The sequence below is a fragment of the Stenella coeruleoalba genome, assembly GCF_951394435.1.
Source record: "Stenella coeruleoalba genome assembly, chromosome: 13".
NCBI classification, from domain to species: domain Eukaryota; kingdom Metazoa; phylum Chordata; class Mammalia; order Artiodactyla; family Delphinidae; genus Stenella; species Stenella coeruleoalba.
In genome coordinates this window covers 36945746-36968713 of record NC_137159.1, presented here as the reverse complement: position 1 = coordinate 36968713, position 22968 = coordinate 36945746, and the positions used below count along the sequence as shown (strand labels likewise).

At 38.3% G+C, this 22968-nt stretch overlaps 1 protein-coding gene across 2 annotated transcripts; it reads left to right on the top strand.

Annotated features, from left to right (window-relative positions):
* Positions 1-99: 99 nt before the first annotated feature.
* On the top strand, positions 100-22528 carry MDH1 (malate dehydrogenase 1). 2 transcript variants are annotated; one of them, XM_079940331.1, is made up of 9 exons: positions 100-242; positions 5418-5516; positions 6348-6444; positions 8852-9027; positions 10883-11005; positions 19171-19347; positions 19810-19923; positions 21325-21414; positions 22183-22528. In XM_079940331.1, the coding sequence occupies exons 1-9, from the start codon at positions 240-242 to the stop codon at positions 22306-22308; spliced, it is 1005 nt and encodes a 334-aa protein (XP_079796457.1). In that variant the 5' UTR covers positions 100-239; the 3' UTR covers positions 22309-22528. The 2 variants fall into 2 exon arrangements, with proteins under 2 accessions (XP_079796457.1, XP_079796458.1); XM_079940332.1 differs by lacking the exon at positions 100-242 and adding an exon at positions 359-400.
* Positions 22529-22968: the final 440 nt, after the last annotated feature.

The following is a 22968-nucleotide window of genomic DNA, read 5'->3' as shown; positions in this document are numbered from 1 at the left end:
GGCGTGAGAAGACAATCTGACCTCGGGAAGTGTAGTTCAACACTCGAAGGAAATGCATTGGAGATTGCGCCAGAATTAGGGCTGCTTAAACTACAGTTCCCAGAGGCCTCCGCATCCGAGAGCCGAGCCTTTTCTTTCTAACATCACTTGCCTTTTCCGAGTCGGTTCCACGATAGAGGTGACCGGACTCCCGAAGCTCCTTTTGCAGGTGCAGAAAAGTGTCTGCGCAGTTCCCAGTCATGGTGAGTGTGGGCCTCTGCATGCTGCCCACCTCCGACCTTCGCGCCCGTGTGTGGAGTTTCTTGCATTTTAAGGACTGTTGGGGGAAGGCTGTGCAAGGGATTGTCCTTCGCGCCCTTTGGAAAGCCCCGACTCATCTGGGGACTGTCGCAGGGACCCGGTAATTGGGAAGGGGTTGATTTACAGCTGGGGGTTCTTAGAAGGACTTTAGAGACATCTCTGTCCTTGGAGAGGCGCGATCTCAGTCGTTCTGTATGTTGGGGGTACAGAATACGAAGCTGCGGATTTTCCCCAAAGCACGGTATAGGGGTTTGAGAAGGACGATAAGGTTTGAAATGAGAGAGGGTGTTGGACCCTAACCTCTTTTTCTCCTCTTAAGCCCACAGTGTTTTTAAGGGCTTTTGTCACAAAGCCCTTGAAAGCAGAAGGCCCTCACTTCAAAGGTAGTGCTTACCAGATGCTCGGGATTGCGATCTACGTTTTCGGGAGAAGTGTTTCCGCCATATCTAATTTCACGAAATGTTATTTAAAACCTGTTCATTGATCTCCTTTTGTCGTACCTGGACATGTTGCAGTGACGGTGCCCCTATGCAAATAATTAGTGCATTTTTTTTTTTTTTACTGATCTGTGTGTTAGGAATTCTAGAACCACTACTTTTAAATGTTACACAATAAAACCATCGTGTCATGAAGCTTTGGATACCAAGATATGGGTATCTTGTCTCTGCTGAAAGGGAGAAGGGAGGTTGGTGAGGGTACTGACGTAGGAATAATCAGCATGCTGTTTGAAGGTGACATTTGACATCAAATTGAGAGAAATTGCTTCAGTACTGTATTTGTAGTTGAAACTGTTTTTCCTCTGTTATTTCAAAATACTAAAATGAGTGGGGAATGTGGGAAAATATTTGAAGGAATTGGAACATTTCCAGAACCTGAAAAGACGTGTTTTCAGGGCAAGGGGATTACTTCTTCCACCTTCATAAGGGAGCCAGTGGGGACAGCTTCTAATTCTCAGTAAGTGTTAAACCTAGGTTTCCTACTTATTTTGTCAGATAACATAATTAGTCATTTAAATGATGGTTTCAGTGGTTTCTGACCTAGTAATCTTTTTTTTTTTAATTAATTTATTTATTTATGGCTGCATTGGGTCTTCGTTGCTGTGTGTGGGCTTTCTTTAGTTGTGGCCTTACGGGCTTAGTTGCTCTGCGGCATGTGGGATCTTCCCCGACCAGGGCTCGAACCCGTGTCCCCTGCATTGGCAGGCAGATTCTTAACCGCTGTGCCACCAGGGAAGCCCCCTGACCTAGTAATCTTAGCAAGAATGCAGAGGTACTTATTATCAGAGAACCTCAGACTTAATAATTTTAAAACTGGTTGGAACCTTTTAAAAAAAAATCTTGACCATCTTAAAATTGAGTTTATTGAAACCCAAAAAGAATGTGATTTGCTCAAGGTCATACAACAGTTTGCCCCCAAGGATCTCGCATACTTTCCATTTTACCATATTGTATCATTCAGACACATATCAAGTCATTCTGAAAATTTATTTTTAGTTGCTGAGGTTCTGGATGAAGATACAAGCTCATACTGCAAATACAAACTAAACTAGGTATCAGCATTTATATTACTTGATGGTTTTACAATGAGAATATTGTAGTTCTAGAATTGGAAGGGAATTTGGAAATTATTTCTTCTAATCTTAAAACATAACCTGGTGAGGTCGAATGATTTTCCCAAGGTCACAGAAAGCTCCTGGGCCCCCATTCTTGCTTTGTTTTTCTACACAGTATATCAAGCCAGGCCTCACCCCAGGAAGATCACTCCAGCACCAAATAATGTCCATGAGGAAGAACCTTCCTGCCATTTTGCTGAAACTGATGGCAAATTCTCACATGACTCAATCTCCCTGCCTGCTCAGGAGAGTATGTGAACAATCACTGAGTTAGAAAAGAGCCATCTTTTGTAAGCTATTAAAATCAGGTTTTTTTCAAGGAGTCAATTCTTTCCTTGTGTCCATAGGGAATGACAAGCAAGAATAAACTGTATGAAGGAATCTGAATACTGTTTGTCTTTTATATTACAGAAATATATATAAATGAGAAAGTAAAAAAGCAACACATGGGTCTTTCTGTAGAATAACAGAAGGAACACTTAAATTCAAGCTTTACAACTGAGACTTGAACACATGCCCAAGACAGAGCCTGCATCTGCACGAAGGTCATTAGTGCCCTGCCAAGAGCAAAGACATTCCTTCCTTGGATCTTGGCAGACTGCCCAGATATCTAAGCAAAGAATAGTAACCTATCTTCACACTGTAACATTGTGAAAATGTCAGTGGGAATCTCCTGCCCTCCTGCTTTTCTACTGCAACGTTGCAAAGAGCAGACAGAACCAAATAGGCACTTCTTTCCTGTTTCATCACCAGACATTTCAGACACTGGGCTTCATACTACTCTTAACAAGATGGAATCACCTACCTGTGAAAATAATTTGCTCAGTGATAGAGAAGAAGGAAACTGCTCAGGTGGAATTTGTGCCTGTTCATTAGTTGCCCACAACCCCTTCACTAGGGACTGTGGTACTTTGAACCCATTTTTTTAGTAGCTAAAATAAATGCCTAAAATTGACTATTCTTTTCTAACCATCTACCTGACTTTCTGGGAGGTTAAGCTTTACAGATAGTAATGTTTACTTTTCCCCTCATTGCTTATCGTAGCTTGCTTTCATTGAAGTAGCATGTGTTTATGCTTTTCTTAACTCTAACTTTCCTTCATTCAACAAATCCTTGTTGAATGCTATATGGGAGTGCAAATTTGAGTCAGAGGCAGACTGTTCTCCGGAAGTTTCACAGTCTAGTGGAGAGTAACAGCCTCAGGCTACAAGAGTCCTTAGAGGAAAAACCTGAGACCTATAATTATAGTGCTTGCTACATACTGTTCTTACTGCTTTGTATGTTAACTCTCTCAATCCTTACGACTACCTTATTTGTCAGGTAGCTGCTATTATTATCTCCATTTTACTATGGAGAAACAATACAGTAACTTGCCTAAGAACATACAGCTGAGTTGAGGAATCAGGATTTGAACCAGAAAGTGTGGCTCTAGAGGCCATCTCTAACTGTCACACTCTACTGCCTCTCTAGCCCCCTGTTTTAAAAAAATTGGCTTATCCTCTTGTTTCTTGCATATGGTTCACTAATGGAGTCTCTGGCCTAAAATAGTACAAGTTATGTAATAAAAGAAGACTTTCATTAGAACTACTGACATAAATAATTTTGCTAACCATAGCTGGAATTATTGTCATTATTTCCAGCCTTCTCAATGCAAGTATATATGAATAAAACAATTTTTAAAGCATGTTGGGTTTGCTTCCAAACAATTCTTTTACATTTCCAAGGTTTTGATAGTAATTTTACAAGATCCAGCAAATATTTGAGCTTTAGCAAATGTTTGAGCTCTAACTACATGCCAGGCATTGTTCTAGGCAGCTGGGATACAACAGTAAATAAAGTAGACAAAGCCCCTGTCCTTAAAGAGCTTGCGTTCTAAAGAGGGAGGGGGAATCATTTCTTCCTCTATTTCTTTTTCCTCACCTGCTATACTTCAAGGAAAGAGGGGAAAATGACAGAATTTAAAACATGTAAAGACCATGTGATAGAAAATAAATATATACAATAACAGTGCTCTTTATAAACCTAAAGTCTATTTGGGAACATAAATATGTATTGTATTAAAATTGGATTATTGGGGGAATTATCGTATTTTGTATATTTAGAGATATTAAAGCATAAGGGGAAGTTGGTGAAGAGTATGGACAAGAGACCCAGAAGGTCAGGAAGAAACTCTCCATAGTTTTTTCCCTTTTTCTCCACTTTCACCCTGGTCACCTCTCTGAAGAAGAAACACATACATAGTCTGCTGTGTTCAGATGCATTTCTCTACAACAGTTGACACTTTCCTGAGACTTTTCTTCCTCTGAATTCTATGGGTACCAGATTGCTAAGTGCTGCTGACCTCCAGAGGTTAGGGTTTGAAGGTTAGAAGGAACCTTCAGGTCATAGTCTCCTATCCTAGAAGCATGACCCCTCTCTAAGAGGGAATTCTAAATATAAAGAAATCTAATCCTCTATCCCCAGTCACTTCAGCCACTTCTCTAGTGTGGGTAACTATAGAGGTGACACAAAGTGGAAGTACATTTACCCAGTATTGTCAGAGAAAGGAACAATTCCCTTGATTGAATTTTTCCATCTAATTAAACTTACCCATTAAGTTTCCAGGCATTTTTGTTCAGCTCTTTTTAATAGAAATGTTTCTATCTTTTTAATTCTCTGAGCTTAATTTAACTTATTTTTAATGACTCAGGGTCATCACTTTGAATTAGTTATATATATTTTTTGTCCATATGTTCATATTTTATTCAGGGTCTGTAAGATGACTTCCATCTATTATAACTAATATGTTCTTTGTACTTTTTCCCCTTCCTCCCCTTTAATATTAATTTTCCCTTAAAATCAGGTTGTCAACTGTTACCACACGTTGCTACTGTTATTTATTAATTAATGCTAGAATTTTTTACAATCCAGATATTAACATTTTTTCATTTTTCTTTCTCCTTAAATAAATATAAGCTTATTTTTTCTTCCTCCAAGTAGTTAAGTTGAATCACGATTAATAGTTTTATAAAAACTTTCTGGCTCCTTCTAAATGGAAATTTGTAACCACTATTATTCCTCTTCCTGGTGTGAAGGGTTCTTTTCAGCAGAAGGGAGTGAGGGATTTGCATAAGAGGATTTGTAAGGTTCTAGTGGCCGCCAGGGTTTATATCCTCACATAATGCACATCAACATCGTTAGGCCTATTTTAGTGGTAAAATATCCTAAAAAAGATGGATAAGATTTTGTAAGTAAATCCAAGACAGCAGGGAGAGTTAAATAACACCACATAAATATGTAGCCAAAGGACACATGTTCCAGAAGTTGCTTAGTTGCTTTGTGCATGCTGTGTTTACTGGGACAAGTCTGGGATAAACGTCTTCTACTAAGCCAGATGCGAAGAGTCTTTAAAATTTTACATTAGCTTTTAAAGTATGTGGTTGTCTTATTATAGAGAAAATTCTGAATATCTTTAGGGTAAAATAGCATTTTTTAATAAGGTGTTAATGGGTCTCTTTCATTACAGTCTGAACCAATCCGAGTCCTTGTGACTGGAGCAGCTGGTCAAATTGCTTATTCACTGCTATACAGTATTGGAAATGGATCTGTCTTCGGTAAAGACCAGGTAGGGGCAAGTGTCTGTAAATCTTAAGTAAAAGTAAGAACATTTTCAATGAAACCCTGTATTTAGTTGCAAAGAAATGTTTAAATGGTAAAGGAATGGATAATCCCAACGAATGTATTAGGCACATGGCTATAAGTGGAATCTGGTAGCTTATTTATATGCACCTCTCTGGGCATTGAAAATGCTTTGCAAATTAGAACTATTCCTCCTACTGTTCAGTTGACTTGGTGCAGCCAGCAGGTATCATAATGACAGTAACTGTTAGGGAGAGTCACGTGGGAGAGAAAGTTGCTGAATCAGCACTTTCTTGTTCATAAATGGTCTTAAGACCCAAAAGAGTTGGACAGGCACATAGGCTTCCCAGTTTGAAGCAGGCACCCCCTATTCCAGCAGGTCTGATTAATGTACACTAAAATCCTTTCATACAGTATTCATTTATCCATTCTCTTCACCCATGGATATCAAGTTCTTCCTTCATGCCAGATACTGTGCTTAGCTCTCTGTGAACTGAAATTAGATATACAGCCATCAACAAAAAGAGCAAGGTGTGGCATGTCACTTCAACTTGATATTTCTTCCATGTACTCCTTTAAAATTCAGTAATGGTGATTCCTCTTACTGTGTTTAGCAAACCATTGCTGGTTTTATAAGCATTCCTATTTAAAGGACACCTGATGTTAGACACCTGACTTCCTAAAATAATTATGACTAATTAATGGGAATTATACACATACACACACCAATTAGCAAAAACTCTGTGAAAGGACTTTTTCTGTGACTAAGTGACATAACCTACACTGACAGATGCTGTCCTTGCTATTTATTTGGCAGCCTATCATTCTCGTGCTGTTGGATATTACTCCCATGATGGGTGTCCTGGATGGTGTCCTGATGGAGCTGCAAGACTGTGCCCTTCCCCTCCTGAAAGGTGAGTTGGGGAGTGGAGGAGAAAGGGATTTTATAGTATTTTACATCTTAAAAAAACAGATTTTAGAGTTTTGTTAGCTGGCCTCTCAGTTAGAAATTATTTCATAAAAAGTTTTTGTTTTTTGAACTACAACTACTTGTTAAGATATATACCAAGAATAAATAAGGGTAAAAGTGTGAAATAACCTGTATAATATAAAAGATTATACTTTTTTCCCAACATGCCTATATGTAATTTATTTTACCAATTAAGTATAATATTGCACAAGGGTTATCCACCTGAGATTGTCCACACTGTTATTATTTAAATTCTATTTAAATAGTAATAGTAGTGTCCTGTAATGGAGAACTTTTTCAACTCTAAATGATGTTTTCCAGAACCATATGCTGCTTGGGGACTAGAAATTGGTTGGTCCCCATATATAGTCCCACCCCATCTGCCAGTTGTCAGGTTAAGATATAATATAAATTGTTCTAATCTTATACTACATGGTTTGAGAAAGCCTAAAGCCATGGTTTGAGAAAGAGTTCTGCTAAGAGCCTTTGAGACTCAATGAACAAGTAACAAATGTAAGACAGAAATCCTAAATTTGGTTGAAAGGTCCATTAAAATATTAGGTCAGGTTGTAAACTAATTTGAATATTTTTCTTTAGCTATACTTTCATCATCTTTTTTGGGGGGAGGGAGAGTAAAGATTAATTAATAATACTCTCAAAGAGGATTGCACAAATCAAAAATGTAAACACGCCCAAGAGAAACAATGCTCAGAATTCATATATCTGTTCAATAAACATTTAGTAGAAGGGGTACTCTGCCATCTCAATCATTTGGTTGCTTAGTTATGTAAGAGAATGCATTACCCTGTCCAAGCTATTCTGCTGGCTCCCTTTCCTCACGCACTGTTTCCAAATCAACCTCCTCTGTTGCTTTTTCCATTTTTATTCCCTTCTCTACAGAGTTCTCTCTGCTCTCTCTAGTGGGCCCAGGTTACAGTTGGCTTGTCCTTGGTCAGCTGTGAATATGATGGGAAGGGAAGGTTCAGCAGATAAGGGTGCATGGCTGGGAAGAAGATGGATATTTTTTCTCCAGCTGGTGCTCTTATGTATACCTATTTGGGGACTTACAGAAGCCTGACTGACACAAGTTCCTGGTCTAAAAATTTATCAGTGACAACACTGTACCCTGATTGTCTTAGTACCTTTGGGCTGCTATAACAAAAATACCATAGACTGAGTGGTTTATAAACAAAAGAAATTACTTCTTACAGTTCTGGAGGCTGGGAAGTCAGAAATCAAAGAGCCAATAGATTGTGTGTCTGGTGAGAGCCCAATTCCTGGTTCACAGACAGCCATCTTCTCAGTGTGTCCTCACATGGCAAATTCTATAAGGGCACTAATCCCAATTCATGAGGGCTCCCCCTCATGACCTAATCACTTCCCAAAGGGCCTACTTCCTAATACTATCACACTGGGAATTAGGTTTCAACATATGAATTTTATATGGACACAAACATTCAGTCTATAGCACATGGCCTTTTTAATACAGTCACCAAAAGAAAGCCATGATATATAGCTGACGCTTCAACAACTCAGGGCTTAGTGGTGCCAATCTTCCCTGCAGTGGAAAATCCAAGTACAATTTATAGTTGGCCCTCTGTTCACGGATCCTCTGTATCCACAGGTTCAATCAACCTCAGATTGTACAGTACTATAGTATTTACTGTGGGAAAAAAATCCACATATAACTGGTCCTGCACAGTTCAAACCTGTGTTATTCAAGGGTCAACTGTATGTTCTTCAATCAAAAAGCAGGTGGTGTATTGGACTGACACTGCAGCATAGCGGTTGAAATCTGGACCAATCTTGACTTATAGCCCCACTCCTTTTTGATAGGCAGCTAATTAATCTCTTTAAGCCTCATTGTCTTCATGTGTAAAGTGTTTAAATTTGACAAAAGAAATCTCTTAGTGTTATTCCTTGCAAAAACTTCTCAATAAGCATTGTTTTAATTTGATTGATATCTTAGAATTAAAGTAATTATAACTTAAAAGTTAGGTGAATTAGTTTCTCTTTTGTGTTATCTGTGGTAATTAATGTGAATAATTAATGTTGCCCTGAAAGTTACCTTGCATCATTATAAAAGATAAAAGCTATAGAGTTTTGAAATTAAGATAATTATTGAAATAGGAAAAGCAAAACAAATGTATTGACATTTCTGCTGATGTTATGGTTGTTGAATTAATATATTGCCTTTCTTTTTTTAGGCCCCTAAAACTTTGATCAATGTGATTTGTAAAAGTAAACATTTGCTACAAAGTGAAAGAGTTACTGGGTAGATTCAGTATGAAAAAGAAAACCTCAGACTTTGGCGTTTAAGTAGCTCTGCATATTTATTGCCATGTTCACAGATGTCATCGCAACAGATAAAGAAGAGATTGCCTTCAAAGACCTGGATGTGGCCATTCTTGTGGGCTCCATGCCAAGAAGGGATGGCATGGAGAGGAAAGATTTACTCAAAGCAAATGTGAAAATCTTCAAATGCCAGGGTGCAGCCTTGGACAAATATGCCAAGAAGTCAGTTAAGGTGACCAATGCAGTCTTTTATTGGGTTTTTTATTTTCAGCATTTGAAACTTCTGCTTTCAACATTTAAGTGAAAATGAAAGTATTTGCCTTTTTTTTTCCCCAGTTCTGTGCGATGGTCAGTAAATACAGATACAGAGTTTTGCTCCATTAGGCCTCCCTTTCTAGGTTTTGTTCATATAGTGTAGAAATCTGTATTCTGAGGGGCTCAAAAATATTCTGCCTATTACCATGACATGGAGATTTAATATTAGTTTGTAAACCTATAGAGAAGGCACAACTTTCTGGTGCCTTTTAGCTGTGTGGAACTATTTGTTCAGACATTTGGATTTGTGTTTGTGATTGTGAAGGGAGATGGCTATAAGCTGTGTCTGTTTTTAGTCACAGGAGGTAGGGGCTTCTGAATGCTCACTTTTTCTCAAGTCCAGAGGAATTTCGATATGTTTGTCTCTTGAGGAGCTGAGTCAGTATGACTTCCTATTCTGTCTCTTTGTGTTCAACCTATTTATTTTGGTTTCTAAATTTGTGTTATTATTACAGTAAAGCCTCTTTTTACCAATTAAGTATCAGTTACCTAGAACTTAATTGTCATAGCAAAAGGGCTTGCTAGTTAGAGATTTTTCTGGTTTTGATACACTTCTTCCACCCAATTCTGAATTCAAAGAAAGGTAAAAGAAAATTCCATAAGGTTTTTTAATGTTGCCATTTATAATGTTCTATCTTTTATAATACTTCATAGACACCTGAATTTTTGCTTTCTGCAGACTTTATTTCAAATAGTTAACTTTTATTTTCTGTAGTCATTAACAGAAAATAATAGAAATGAGTTGGGTAGAAATCCCCAGGTCTCTTAGTAAAAAAATTACAAGGTTGCTTGGAGTTGTAGTACTGCTTGCATAGTAATTGCCTCTTAGCCAAAAGTGTCTTTCTTGGGGGAAATATACACCGACAGTGGAGTAGTTAGGGATAGCGGAGTATCATATCTACAGCTTGCTCTCAAATAGGCCAAAAAAAAAGACTAAGGGCAGTGTGTGTGTGTGTGTGTGTGTGTGTGTGTGCGCGCGCGCATTTGCACGTGCACAGAAAGTGAAAGAGATGGGGCAAATTGGAGAATCTGGGTACAAGTAATGTGGGAGTTAGTCTTTGTAATATGCTTACAGCTTTTCTGTAAGTTTGATATTTCACAGTAAGTTTTTTTATCATTTTATTAAAGATTTTTAAGACTTGTAAAACATGTTCATGTATACATTTTCCTATGCTGTATTGTAATTTACGGCATCCTATACCTACCCCTTCCAAAAAAAAAAGAAAAAAGCCTGAAGTGCTTTCTCCTACAGGTTGATTCAATGGGTGTGAAATGGTGGGACCTGGTATTTTAGCAACTAACCCAGTTAATTCTTAGGATTAGGCAAAACTGAGAAACACTTTTCATTCATCAGGGCAAATCATTGTCCTAAAGTAAACTTCTCAAGTAGAATTTCTTTCTTGGACTACTTTTATAAGAAGGAAAACTTTTATGATTGAATAGAACTCTGAGATAGAGCCCTAGATTACTAGTTTTTTATGGCAACTAGATAAATGCTGTCTCTGTTTTGGCAGAAAACAAAATGACTTGTGTACATAACGGTGGTTTTAGTAAATGTTTTTAGTAGTCGCACCAAATGCTAACAAGGGGGAAAAGTTATTAGAACGGAGGATAGAAACCTACTAGAAACTAGAAACTGCAATAATAACTATACATATTTAGCTTACACAAACTTGGTACGAAGGCTATGTGTTACATGTGAGTCATATTCTAAGTTGGTTTAGTTAATCAGTTATGGTCTGTAGCTCTCCTGTGCCTCGCCTACATCCTAGGTTATCGTGGTGGGAAACCCGGCCAATACCAACTGCCTGACTGCCTCCAAGTCGGCACCGTCCATCCCCAAGGAGAACTTCAGTTGCTTGACTCGTTTGGATCACAACCGAGCTAAAGCTCAGGTAAGAAAGATGCCTTTTCAAATCTTATGAATGTTCAACTTTAAACCCTTTTTCTCTCACTTTTAAAGTAGCTGAATCATAGTTTGTGCTTTTTTCTTGTTGTTTTGTTTTAGTAGGAAGCTATTCCAATTTGTTAGGACATCTTTAAATCTATCTCTTAAAGTAGCTGAACTTTGTACTTAATTTTCTCAACTATATTTCATTTCCTAACTTTAATTACATATCATTGCTAATGTCCTCTTAGTACAGTGGTTAAAAATTAGTCATAAGCATAGATAATTCATATGACGGCACACAAATTATTTTTGTCAGATGTATAGGAGATTATAATAGAAAAACTTGAGCTTTGTGTATTATATGTGGTTCTGCTTTTTTCCCTACTGCTAAGCATGCGAGCTTGATTTTAATTTTATATTTAATTTCATTTTCATTTTTATATCCGCATACTCTACATGTTTCCATAAAATTTCCTAGTTTTCACTACTTAGTAGCTAAATTTCAATTGTTATCCAGTTTCCTTATCCCTTGGAGCCTTAGATAAATATGCTAAGCAGTCAGTGACCAGGGTATTAACAATAGCTTTTTTTTAATTAGAGGCCATGCCACTCATCTGTGCTAGTTTCCTAGGCTTTCTCAGATCTAGACAATCCCAGTGCCCTTAGATGTCATGACAAAGTTCTAGTTCTTGGACATAACCTCTTTCCTTTTCCCTAGCGCCTTTCTGGCCATCCTCCTTATCCATAGCTCATCTTCTAGATAGGTCTATGAATTTAGTTCTTTTTCTTCTAGAGAAGACAACATTATTGAGTTTCAAGAAAACTATTTTTACCAAATGATGGTGTGAGGTCTAAGTTGAAAAACTGTTACCAGATTCAGTGGGTCCATCACTTGGGGTGCATCGCCAATGATCATACCAAGTACTTTCAGTCAAAGCAGAAGTGTTTATTCCTTGTGACAAGTAAGGAAACAGGTAGATAGCTCTCAAAGCACTGTCTTTCCAAATAGCCAGATCAGGGACATTTTAAGCTAAGGGTACATGTATATTCATGAAAGGGTGAGTGTAATCTTCAATGTAAAGGTGGAGTTCTAGATGCACTTGTGCAGTACAACAACATGCTCAAACATACATGCCTTGCATGTTCAAAAATGACAGAAATTCCAGCCCTTGGGGTGGAGATTTTAGCATTAAAATGAGGCAAAGGTCACCCTAGGTTGACAAAATCCAGGTGCCTACTTGAGTGAAATCACAGGGGTCAGCAAAGGCTCATTCCTTAGGCTCCAGTTAATCTGGTGCCTGAGTGCTTGAGGGGTTTTGGACACTGCAAAACAGCTCAAGAATGTGTATCAGGCTGATCTTTACCTTCCAAATAGGACAGAACAGGGAGTCTTTATAACTGATTTGTTATCTTTGCTGTGGTTACTTCTCATGCCTAATAACAGTTGTTTGTTCTTACATTCTTTGTTCTTTCTAAAATCATTAATTACTGAGACCTATTCTTTGTTTCCACATTGAAGACCTAGGAGGTCATAGTTCACCTTTCTCCCAATCTCCTTAGAACAGAAGGGTTCTGAAATTCACACTCTATTTCTTAACCTAAGCTTGTCTAGTGCATGTTACAGTTTCTCTTATTGCCCAGTATTCTACTCCTGCAAGACATGACATCCTCTAGTTTAACCCCATACCTTCCTTATTACTGTCTGGCTAACAAAACCACTGCTTTAAACTAAGAGCTTTCAGCTCTGGAGGGCCCAGTGAGGGAGAAAAGTATTTACATTTAAGTTTCTACACTAAGCTGAATGCTTTATATCTGACTTGTCATTTACTTCTCATAGTAGCCATATGAGATATCTGTTATTATTACTGTTTTACAGATAAGAAATGTGAAGCCCAGAAAGGTCAGGGAACCTGCTCAAAGTCACACAGCTAGTAAATGACGGAGTCAGTAAAAGGGTCTGCCTGACTCCAGACCCTCATGTGTGTTCTTACAAAATGGGATCAAGTGACCTAATCCATTCACTAGCTCTGTGACCCTGAGAAAGTATATTCAAGCTATAAAATGGGATAATAATTGAATCTACCTCAGATGGTAGTTATGTGAACTAACTGAGATAAGATCTATGTTAAGACCTTATCCTGGTGCCTGTCACATAGTAAAAACTCAGTAAAGGTTGGCTGCTCTAGTTATTATTGATAATGATGATGATGATTAAGAGAGATATAACCAAGGTTTGAGAAGAGTCACACCTCAGAAATCTCTCAGTTAATTTAGAAGGTCTTTGGATAACAAGCTTAAATTGCAAATATTTCCTGAGAGGCTTTGGGCTGTGAGCTGTGTCTTTTTCCTTGTTATTTAGCCAGTGTCCAGGGGCTGGGAAGAAATGGGAGTTTGTTTGAATGCCTGGAGGCAGGAGATTGGGATACTGTAGAACAGTTATGAAGGAAAAGATGATCATCATAGTTGTTGCATCTGTGGACTCTGGATTACCAGATGGCAATTCACTTAGTTACAACAGGAAAAAAGAGGTAAAATGATGACACCGACAAATTTCCATTTTTGCTGTTTGACCTGAGGCCTTGGTGGAGGCAGGCATTGGAAAATTCTGCTTCCAGAAGTACAGCTAAATAATACTTTGTCCCAGTGCCTGCAACAGTTTTCCTTGCGGGGTGAAAGTCTGAGTGAGGAAAGAAGGAGCCATCTCATCGTACTTTGACTTTGGCACGTGTTCCAGCATGCCAGTCTGGTACAGTGAATGCTGTTAGAAGTTTCCTCCTCCTATAGAGGCTATTAATCCAGTGAGAAAAGTAACAAACCCAAAGATCAATTTTTCTTACATGAATGGATACTAGTCTTACATAATTTAGTTTGCAAATCAGAGCTCCTAGCTACCTAGTGACTGTTTATCACCTGCAGAAATCCCCTGTGTATTTGCAGACCAGAGCTACGTATGTTGTCTGCTGACCAGGTAATTTGGCAATGAAACCAGTTTGGTGGTATCAGAGATAAGAAAATTACTAGAGCTGGAGAATGAATCAAAAACTGTTTAACAGATCTGTGTGACAGACGTGAAAGTGTCTGAAGGAGCAAAGAACTGCTAGCCTGGGTACATGGTAGTTTAGACTAGCTCTGACATGCATGATATTCTCAGAAACTCTGGGTGCAAAGTACTGGCCTTTGCTATCCAGACAGAAGTGGATTAGCTCAGGAGATCTAAAGAATAAGAGGACGTGGCCAATAGGACACAGGAAGTAAGGGGAGCCTCCTGTAGGGAGGATAGGCCTGCAGGCAGTTTGTCCTCACCCTACTTTGGAGCAGCTGAAGCTGACATTCAGCAGAGTTATGGTTTCTAAGTTTCTGATAATATACATCTTGGCTCACTTACCCCAGTATAAATATTCCTTTTTCTCAATGATGCCAGCTAAATATAAGTGAGAACAGTTCTTCGCAAGTCCTTTCAGGTCATGGCACACACAGAAAATGGTACTCATTGCACAGCACACCACTCTACCCCAACCACTAAGCAGATCAGTAGCTGGGTACCCCAGAAACCAACCATCCAAATAATTTGTGAAGACTGATATGGTAGTTAATAGTCCTAATACTCGCAGAACTCTAAATGAAGCAGGGTTTAGATCAGAAGTGATTTTAAATGTCAGGAACAAAGAATTTTAAGTTATTTTTTAAATCTATTTGAGGACTTAAGAAATGAGTCTCGACTTACTTTAAGGGTCAGTGAAAGTAAGCACAACTTGCTTCTTACTTGACTGAATAAATTACCGTGAAGATGAGTCAAGGCATTGCAAACATTTTAGGTAATGGCTTTTTTAATCTTCATTCCTTTTGGTTGGTTGGTTGTCATTTTATTTTTTACTCTTTAATTTGGAATAATTATAGACTTAGAAGAAGTTGCAGAAATAGTACAGAGAATCCCATGTACCCATCACCCACTTCCCCCAGTGGTGACATCTTACATAACTATAGAGAATTATGAAAACTAGGAAATTGACTAAACTACACACAACACTGTTAACTAGCTTTACTCAGATTTCTGCAGTTTTTGTGTCTTTATGGATGATCCTATGACATTTAATCATATATATAGATTACTATAACCACCATAGTTTCAAGAAACAGAACTGTACCATCACCCACAAAAGAAGTCCTATTCATGTTGCCTCTTTATAGTTACACACTCCCTCTCCTTTCCTAAACTCTGACAACCATTTGTCTGTTCTCCAACTCTGTACTTTGGTCATTTCAAGAATGTTTTAAAAATAGAATTGTGCAGTAAGTAACCTTTTGACACTGTGGGTTTTTTTTCCCACTGAGTTTAATGCCTTTAATATCCATCCAAGTTGTTACATGTATCAGTAGTTCATTCCTTTTTATTGTTATTCCATTTATTTATTTAATTGAATGAATGTACCACAGTTGGTGTTGGAGGACAGAGGGAACAAAAAGTGCCCACCAAACTGAGAAGGTATTTTTGAGACCTTAAAGTGAGGCAGGCAGCTCCATATAACCAATGGATCAGTTTATTATAGGGTGACTTACTCATAGGGTGGGATCAGGATCAGGTGGACAGTGATCCAGAAGCATTTGCAGCTGCACTTCATACCGCAGAGGGACCACGGGGATGATTCTATAGGGTATGGGGGTAGGTGCTTTGAAACAGGACATGCATTTCTAAATTAAGATTTATGAATGGATAACTAGTCTCGTGGGCGCCAGGAATATGTCAAGGAAGGTTTTCATCATTGTTTGGGGACCAGCAGAGCATAGAGGCTACCTGGTCCTAATGTTTATTGAACAGTATCTATTAACTACAAAGCCCTTGATGTGATTCACTTCACAGGTCAGTTTTAAAGGATAGAAGAAACTGTAAGGGCTCGAGATGGTGTCAGTTATGCTAATAGTCATACTTTGTTTAACCATTCTTGAAGGACTTTTGAGCTGTTTCCAGTTTGGGGCTATTGGTATCCTTGTTTTTAAAATTTCTTTAAAATATCAGAGTGTATTCCCTTTGCTGTATGGTGAATACACAACCAGAGCTTTGATGCAGTGCTGCTGTTATTTATGTGTGCAAAAGCTGTGGATTCTGGTACAACTATTTTTTTCTCTCATTCTTACTTTAACATAAAGGAAAGAAAAGTCACTCACGATGTCACCCTAATACATCAGCTTTTTAAAATTTTTTTCCAAAACCTCTTCTAGATCATTATAAATTCTGCTATCTAATTAGGAACAAATTACAGGCATACATTAGAGATATTGTGGGCTTGGTTCCAGACTACTGCAATAAAGCAAATATCAGAATAAAGCAAGTCAATGAATTTTTTGGTTTCCCAGTGCATATAAAAGTTGTATTTGTACTGTAGTCTATTAAGTATGCAATAGCATTATGTCTAAAAAATATATACATACCTTAATTTTAAAAGGCTTTGTTGCTAAAAGAAAAACAAATGCTAACCATCATCTGAGCCTTCAGCAAGTCCTAATCTTTTTGCTGACCTGGCGGGGGGTCTTGCCTCCGTGGTGATGCTGTTGACTGATCAGGGTGGTGGTTGCTGAAGGCTGGGGTGCCTGTGGCAATTTCTTAAAATAAGACCACAGTGAAGTTCACCATATTGATAGACTCTTCCTTTCACAAATGATTTCTCTGTAGCATACAGAGAAAGATGCTGTGTGACAGCATCTTACCCAGAGTAGAACTAATTTCAAAATTGGGAGTTAAACCCCTCAAACCCTGCCACTGCTTTATCAACTAAGTTTATATAATATTCTAAATCCTTTCTTGTCATTTCAACAATCTTCACGGCATCTTCACTGGGAGTAGTTTCCATCTCAAGAAACTACTTTCTTCACTCATCGTAAGAAGCAACTCCTCATGCATTAAAGTTTTATCATGAGATTGCAGCAATTCAGTCCCATATTCAAGCTCCACTTCTAGTTCTAGTTCTCTTGCTATTTCCACCATATCTGCAGTTACTTCCTCCAATGAATGTTGGCAGTTTGCCCTCTTCCCAGGAATCACAGATGTTCTTAATGGCATCTCAAATGATGAATCCTTTCCAGAAGGTTTTCAATTGACTTTGCCCAGATCCATAAGAGGAATCACTATCTCTGGAAGCTATAGCTTTATGCAGTGTATTTCTTAAATCATAAGACTTGAAAGTCAAAATGAGTCCTTGGTCCATGGGCTGAAGAATGGATGTGTTAGCAGGCACATTATCCACCAGAGCTCTTGGTGACCAGGTGCGTGGTCAATGAGCAGTAATATTTTGAAGGGAATGTTTGTTTCTGAGCACTGTTGACTGAGTCAACAGTGAATATTTCAACAGGTTTAAAATATTCAGCAAACCATGTTGTCAACAGATATGGTGTCATCCAGGGTTTGTTGTGCCATTGATGGAACTCAGGCAGAGTAGATTTAGCAGAATTCTTAACGGCCCTAGAATTCTCAGAATGGTAAGTGAGCCTTGGCTTCAGCTAAAAGTCACCAGCTGCATTAGCCCCTAACAAGAGAGTCAGCCTGTCCTTTGAAGCTTTGAAGCCTTGAAGCCAGGCATTGACTTCTCCCCCATAGCTCTGAAGATCCTAGATGACATCTTCTTCCAACAGAAGGCTGTTATCTACATTGAAAATCTGTTACTTGGTGTAGCCACCTTCATTAATTATCTTAGCTAGATCTTCTGCATAACTTGCTGCAGCCTCTATATCAGCACTTGCTGCTTCACCTTGCTCTTTTTATGTTGTGAAGACAGTATCTCTCCTTAAACCTCATGAACCAACCTCTGCTGGCTTCAAACTTTTCTTCTGTAGCTTCCTCACCTCTCTCAACCTTCACAGAATTGAAGGGAGTTAGAGTCTTGCTCTGGATTAGGCTTTGGCTTAAGGGAATGTTGTGGCTGGTTTGATCATTGTGGCTGGTTTGATCGTCTATCCGGACCATTAAAACTTTCTCCATATCAGCAATAAGGCTGTTTCACTTTCTTATCATTCGTGTGTTCACTGGAGTAGCACTTTTTACTTCTTTTAAGAACTTTTCCTTTGCATTCACAACTTGGCTGTTTGGCCTAGCTTTCAGCTTATCTTGCTTTCAGCCTTCCTCACTAAACTTAAATTATTTCTAGCTTTTGATTTAAAGTGAGGGATGTGCAACTCTTCCATTCATTTGAGGACTTAGAGGCCACTGTCGGGTTGTTAATTGGCCTAAATTTAGTATTGTTTGTGTCTCAGGGAATAGGGAGACTCAAAGGAGAGGGAGAAAGAAAGGGGAACAGCTAGACGGTGGAGCCGTCAGAACACACACAACGTTTATTGATAAGTTCACTGTTATATGTGAGCAGGGTTCATGGCACCCCAAAACAATTACAATAGTAACATCAAGGGTCATTGATCATAGATCACCATAACAAATATAATAATAATGAAAAAGTTTGAAATACTGTGAAAATTACCAAAATGTGACACAGAGACATGAAGTGAGCAAATGCTGTTGGAAAAGTGGTGCTGGTAGACTTGCTCAACACAAGGTTGCCACAAACCTTCAATTTGCAAAAACACAGTATCTGTGAAGTGCAATAAAGTGAAGCACAGTAAGAGGAGGTATGCCTGTATACATCCAACTAACCATAATTTCTTTTCCTCACATTACCTTATCAAGTGATTAACAAAGTAAGCAAGCTGATTTTATTTAGATCTTTCAAAACATAACTTTAACCCTTCTGGTACCACTGTACTATAAAACATAATTGATGTTCATGTGACTACAAGGCATGCAGGATCCTGAAGTGCTTTCTGAACCTACAGCTAGAGATTGTTACTTCTGTTACAATTTTAGTATTATATATATTTTTATATTTTTTTTTTTGGCGGTACGCGGGCCTCTCACTGCGGTGGCCTCTCCCGTTGCAGAGCACAGGCTCCGGACGCGCAGGCCCAGCGGCCATGGCTCACGGGCCCAGCCGCTCCACGGCATGTGGGATCTTCCCGGACCGGGGCACGAACCCATGTCCCCTGCATCGGCAGGCGGACTCTCAACCACTGCGCCACCAGGGAAGCCCCAGAGGCTTTTTATCTTAAGGACATTTGTCAAACGGGTCACAATTTGAAATTTAAAAAAAAAATTTGTCAGAGTAATATATTTGTTTTCTATTGAACTAGATTGCTCTTAAACTTGGTGTGATTTCTGATGATGTAAAGAATGTCATCATCTGGGGAAACCATTCCTCAACTCAGTATCCAGATGTCAACCATGCCAAGGTGAAACTGCAAGGAAAGGAAGTTGGTGTTTATGAAGCTCTGAAAGATGACAGCTGGCTCAAGGGAGAATTCATCACGGTGAGAAAAATCCAGGGGCTCTCTTCACAGCCAAGCATTAAGAACTCTTGAGAGACACACCACATTACTGACCTGAGTGTGTCCCCAAGGGGTGGTGGGAGGAAACTCAAGGACAGCAGGCCTTTGATGAGTGCATATTTTCTTTGGGGGTCATACTAAGGCAGTCATAATCCAATCTGATCTATTGTGTAGCAGTCAAGATTGATTGTTAAAGTGGGAAAAACTAGATACCCTCTAGTCATCCAGCTATCTTATAGAGATCTGTTTCTTTGTATGAACTGTGGTAAAACTTTCTGTGCAGGTATATAGTTTTCACTTTTCAGGAAGACTGGTGCTTCTAAGTGAAATAGGTTAGTAAGGTCAACATGGGGTAGTTGAGTGATTTTGGAGGGGACACATTAAGCTATGGTTTCAGCCTTTCACCCCAGGAATAACACTGCTGTCTCTGCCTGCCCTACCCAGACTGTGCAGCAGCGCGGTGCTGCTGTCATCAAGGCTCGAAAACTGTCCAGTGCAATGTCTGCTGCGAAAGCCATCTGTGACCACGTCAGAGACATCTGGTTTGGAACCCCAGAGGTGAGAATTCAGTGAACTGCACAGGCCACTCTTTTATTTTTGTCGTTTAATGCTATAATGTTAAAAAAAAAAAACACACACACATAGCCGTGCAGTCAGGCCAGTTAGGTTCATATTCCGCCTCAGCTGCTGACTAGCTGAGTAACCTTGGGAAAGTTGCATAACCTTTCTGAGCTGTTTTATCATCTTTTACATGGCATCTAACTCACAGCATTGTAAGGGTAATGAGATGAAATATGGAAAGCACCTAGCACACATGGTAGAAGTGACTTTTTTTCCTTCTTAAAACCTATATTGGGCCTAAAACTTTTAGAGGAAAACATAGGCAGAACACTCTGTGACATAAATCACAGCAAGATCCTTTTTGATCTACCTCCTAGAGAAATGGAAATAAAAACAAAAATAAACAAATTTAAAAATATTTTGCACGGCAAAGGAAACCATAAACAAGACGAAAAGACAACCCTCAGAATGGGAGAAAATATTTACAAAAGAAGCAACTAACAAAGGATTAACCTCCAAAATATACAAGCAGCTCATGCAGCTCAATATCAAAAAAAACAAACAACCCAATCCAAAAATGGGCAGAAGACTAGACATTTCTCCAGAGAAGATATACAGATTGCCAACAAACACATGAATGAATGCTCAACCTCACTAATAATTAGAGAAATGCAAATCAAAACTACAATGAGGTATCACCTCACACCAGTCAGAATGGCCATCATCAAAAAACCTACAAACAATAAATGCTGGAAAGGGTGTGGAGAAAAGGGAACCCTCTTGCACTGTTGGTGGGAAAGTAAATTGATACAGCCACTATGGAGAACAGTATGGAGGATCCTTAAAAAACTAAAAATAGAACTACCATACGATCCAGCAATCCCACTACTGGGCATATACCCTGAGAAAACCATAATTTAAAAAGAGTCATGTATCACAATGTTCATCGCAGCTCTATTTACAATAGCTAGGACATGGAAGCAACCTAAGTGTCCATCAACGGATGAATGGATAAAGAAGATGTAGCACATATGTACAATGGAATATTACTCAGCCATAAAAAGAAACAAAATTGAATTATTTGTAGTGAGGTGGATGGACCTAGAGTCTGTCATACAGAGTGAAGTAAGTCAGAAAGAGAACAAATACCATATACTAACACATATATATGGAATCTAAAAAAAAAATGGTTCTGAAGAACCTAGGGGCAGGACAGGAATAAAGATGCAGACGTAGAGAATGGACTTGAGGACATGGGGAGGGGGAAGCGTAAGTTGGGATGAACTGAGAGAGTGGCATTGACATATATACACTACCAAATGTAAAATAGATAGCTAGTGGGAAGCAGAATCCCTTAGCACCATGAGAATGTAAAACATTGTTATTTGTTATTTTCAGGGAGAGTTTGTTTCCATGGGCATCATCTCTGATGGTAACTCCTACGGTATTCCTGATGATCTGCTTTACTCATTCCCTGTTACAATCAAGGTAAGGTATTTTGGGTTATTTTCCTCTGTCCTCTACTGGGAAAGCAGTTGTGTGTTTTTATTAGTAATGGTATAATTTAGTCTAGAAAGTTGTTCCTTTACTAAATTAGACATTTTTCTCAGCTTTAAAATCATGTGAAGCACAACTTCAGGTCACTAAAATGTTGAAATTAATCTGGAAGGCAAGTTGCAACTCTCCCCACTAGACACATTTTGTTATATTATGCTTCTAATATTGGATATCTACAAATATTCTATTACTTCTAAATGAAGCAATGGTTCTAAGTATTGTTGCTCTGTATTATAACTGTACTAAAGTCAGTCTTTTTTATGTTTGCTGATTAAAGCCTCGTTTAAAGATTTTTTTCTAGATTCAATGAGTTTCAGATTCAAGTGTTGTTTTCATCAGAATTATCTGTTAAGATCTGGATTTTGATTTGCTTCTTTAGAATCACACTTTAAAACATACTTCTCTAGATTAAGTTCAAACTAAGTTGTTGCTTGCTGGAACATCAATTCTAGTTTAATGATAAATCTCTTGGGACTTCCTTGGTGGTTCAGTGGTTAAGACATCACCTTCCAGTGCAGGGGGTGTGGATTGGATCCCTGCTCGGGGAGCTAAGATCCCACATGCCTCACGACCATAAAACCAAAGCATAAAATAGAAGCAATATTGTAACAAATTCAATAAAGACTTTAAAAGTGGTCCACATCAAAAAAATCTTAAAAAAAAATTATAAATCTCTTATTTGCAATTATTTTCAAACAGGATAAGACCTGGAAGGTTGTTGAAGGTCTCCCTATTAATGATTTCTCACGTGAGAAGATGGATCTTACTGCAAAGGAACTGGCAGAAGAAAAAGAAACTGCGTTTGAATTTCTTGCCTCTGCCTGACTAGACAATCATTTCCATGTTACTAAGTGTCCCAAAGCTGAAGAATCTAAATGTCGTCTTTGATTCTAGCACCAAATAAAATAATGCTATACTTAAATTACTTGTGGAAAAACAACACACTTTAAAGATTGTGTGCTTCCTGGTACAGATTTGTGACAGTTCATCATCATGCTGTTAGTGCTGCATTCTAAAATAAACATATATTCAAATGAAGATGATTCAGACTCTAATTTCTAGATAATATTTTGTTTCTATTCAGAAAACAATCTTGCATGTTTCCCAGCTTGCCTAAGGGGTTATGATTTAAAAAAAAAACACAGAGAAAGTAAAGATAGAAAATGTTACAAGGTAAAACATAATTCTCTCATATTTAAATAGGATAGGAAAATCCACCTCGTGAATCAATCTACTCCGGAATATAATTTTAAACATTACCTACATTAGGCAATTAAACACATCATATACTTTAAATCTTAATTTATGCTTTGTGGATAATTTGCTTTTAACATTAGCTGTTAAATAGGCTGCAGATAATACTGTTAACAGTTTAATGCCATTGATGATATTAGAACCATCATTTTCATGACAGAAGAGAAAGGTAGTTAGTCTTCCCTTGAGGTATTCCTCTATAGCAGACAGGATTCATTTACACTCCATAAC

Excerpts from the sequence above, each read along its gene's own strand:
- MDH1 (XM_079940331.1), top strand. Across the intron at positions 6,445-8,851 it reads TGCCCTTCCCCTCCTGAAAG|ATGTCATCGCAACAGATAAA; the intron begins GTGAGTTGGGGA and ends CCATGTTCACAG. Across the intron at positions 19,924-21,324 it reads TCTGGTTTGGAACCCCAGAG|GGAGAGTTTGTTTCCATGGG; the intron begins GTGAGAATTCAG and ends TGTTATTTTCAG.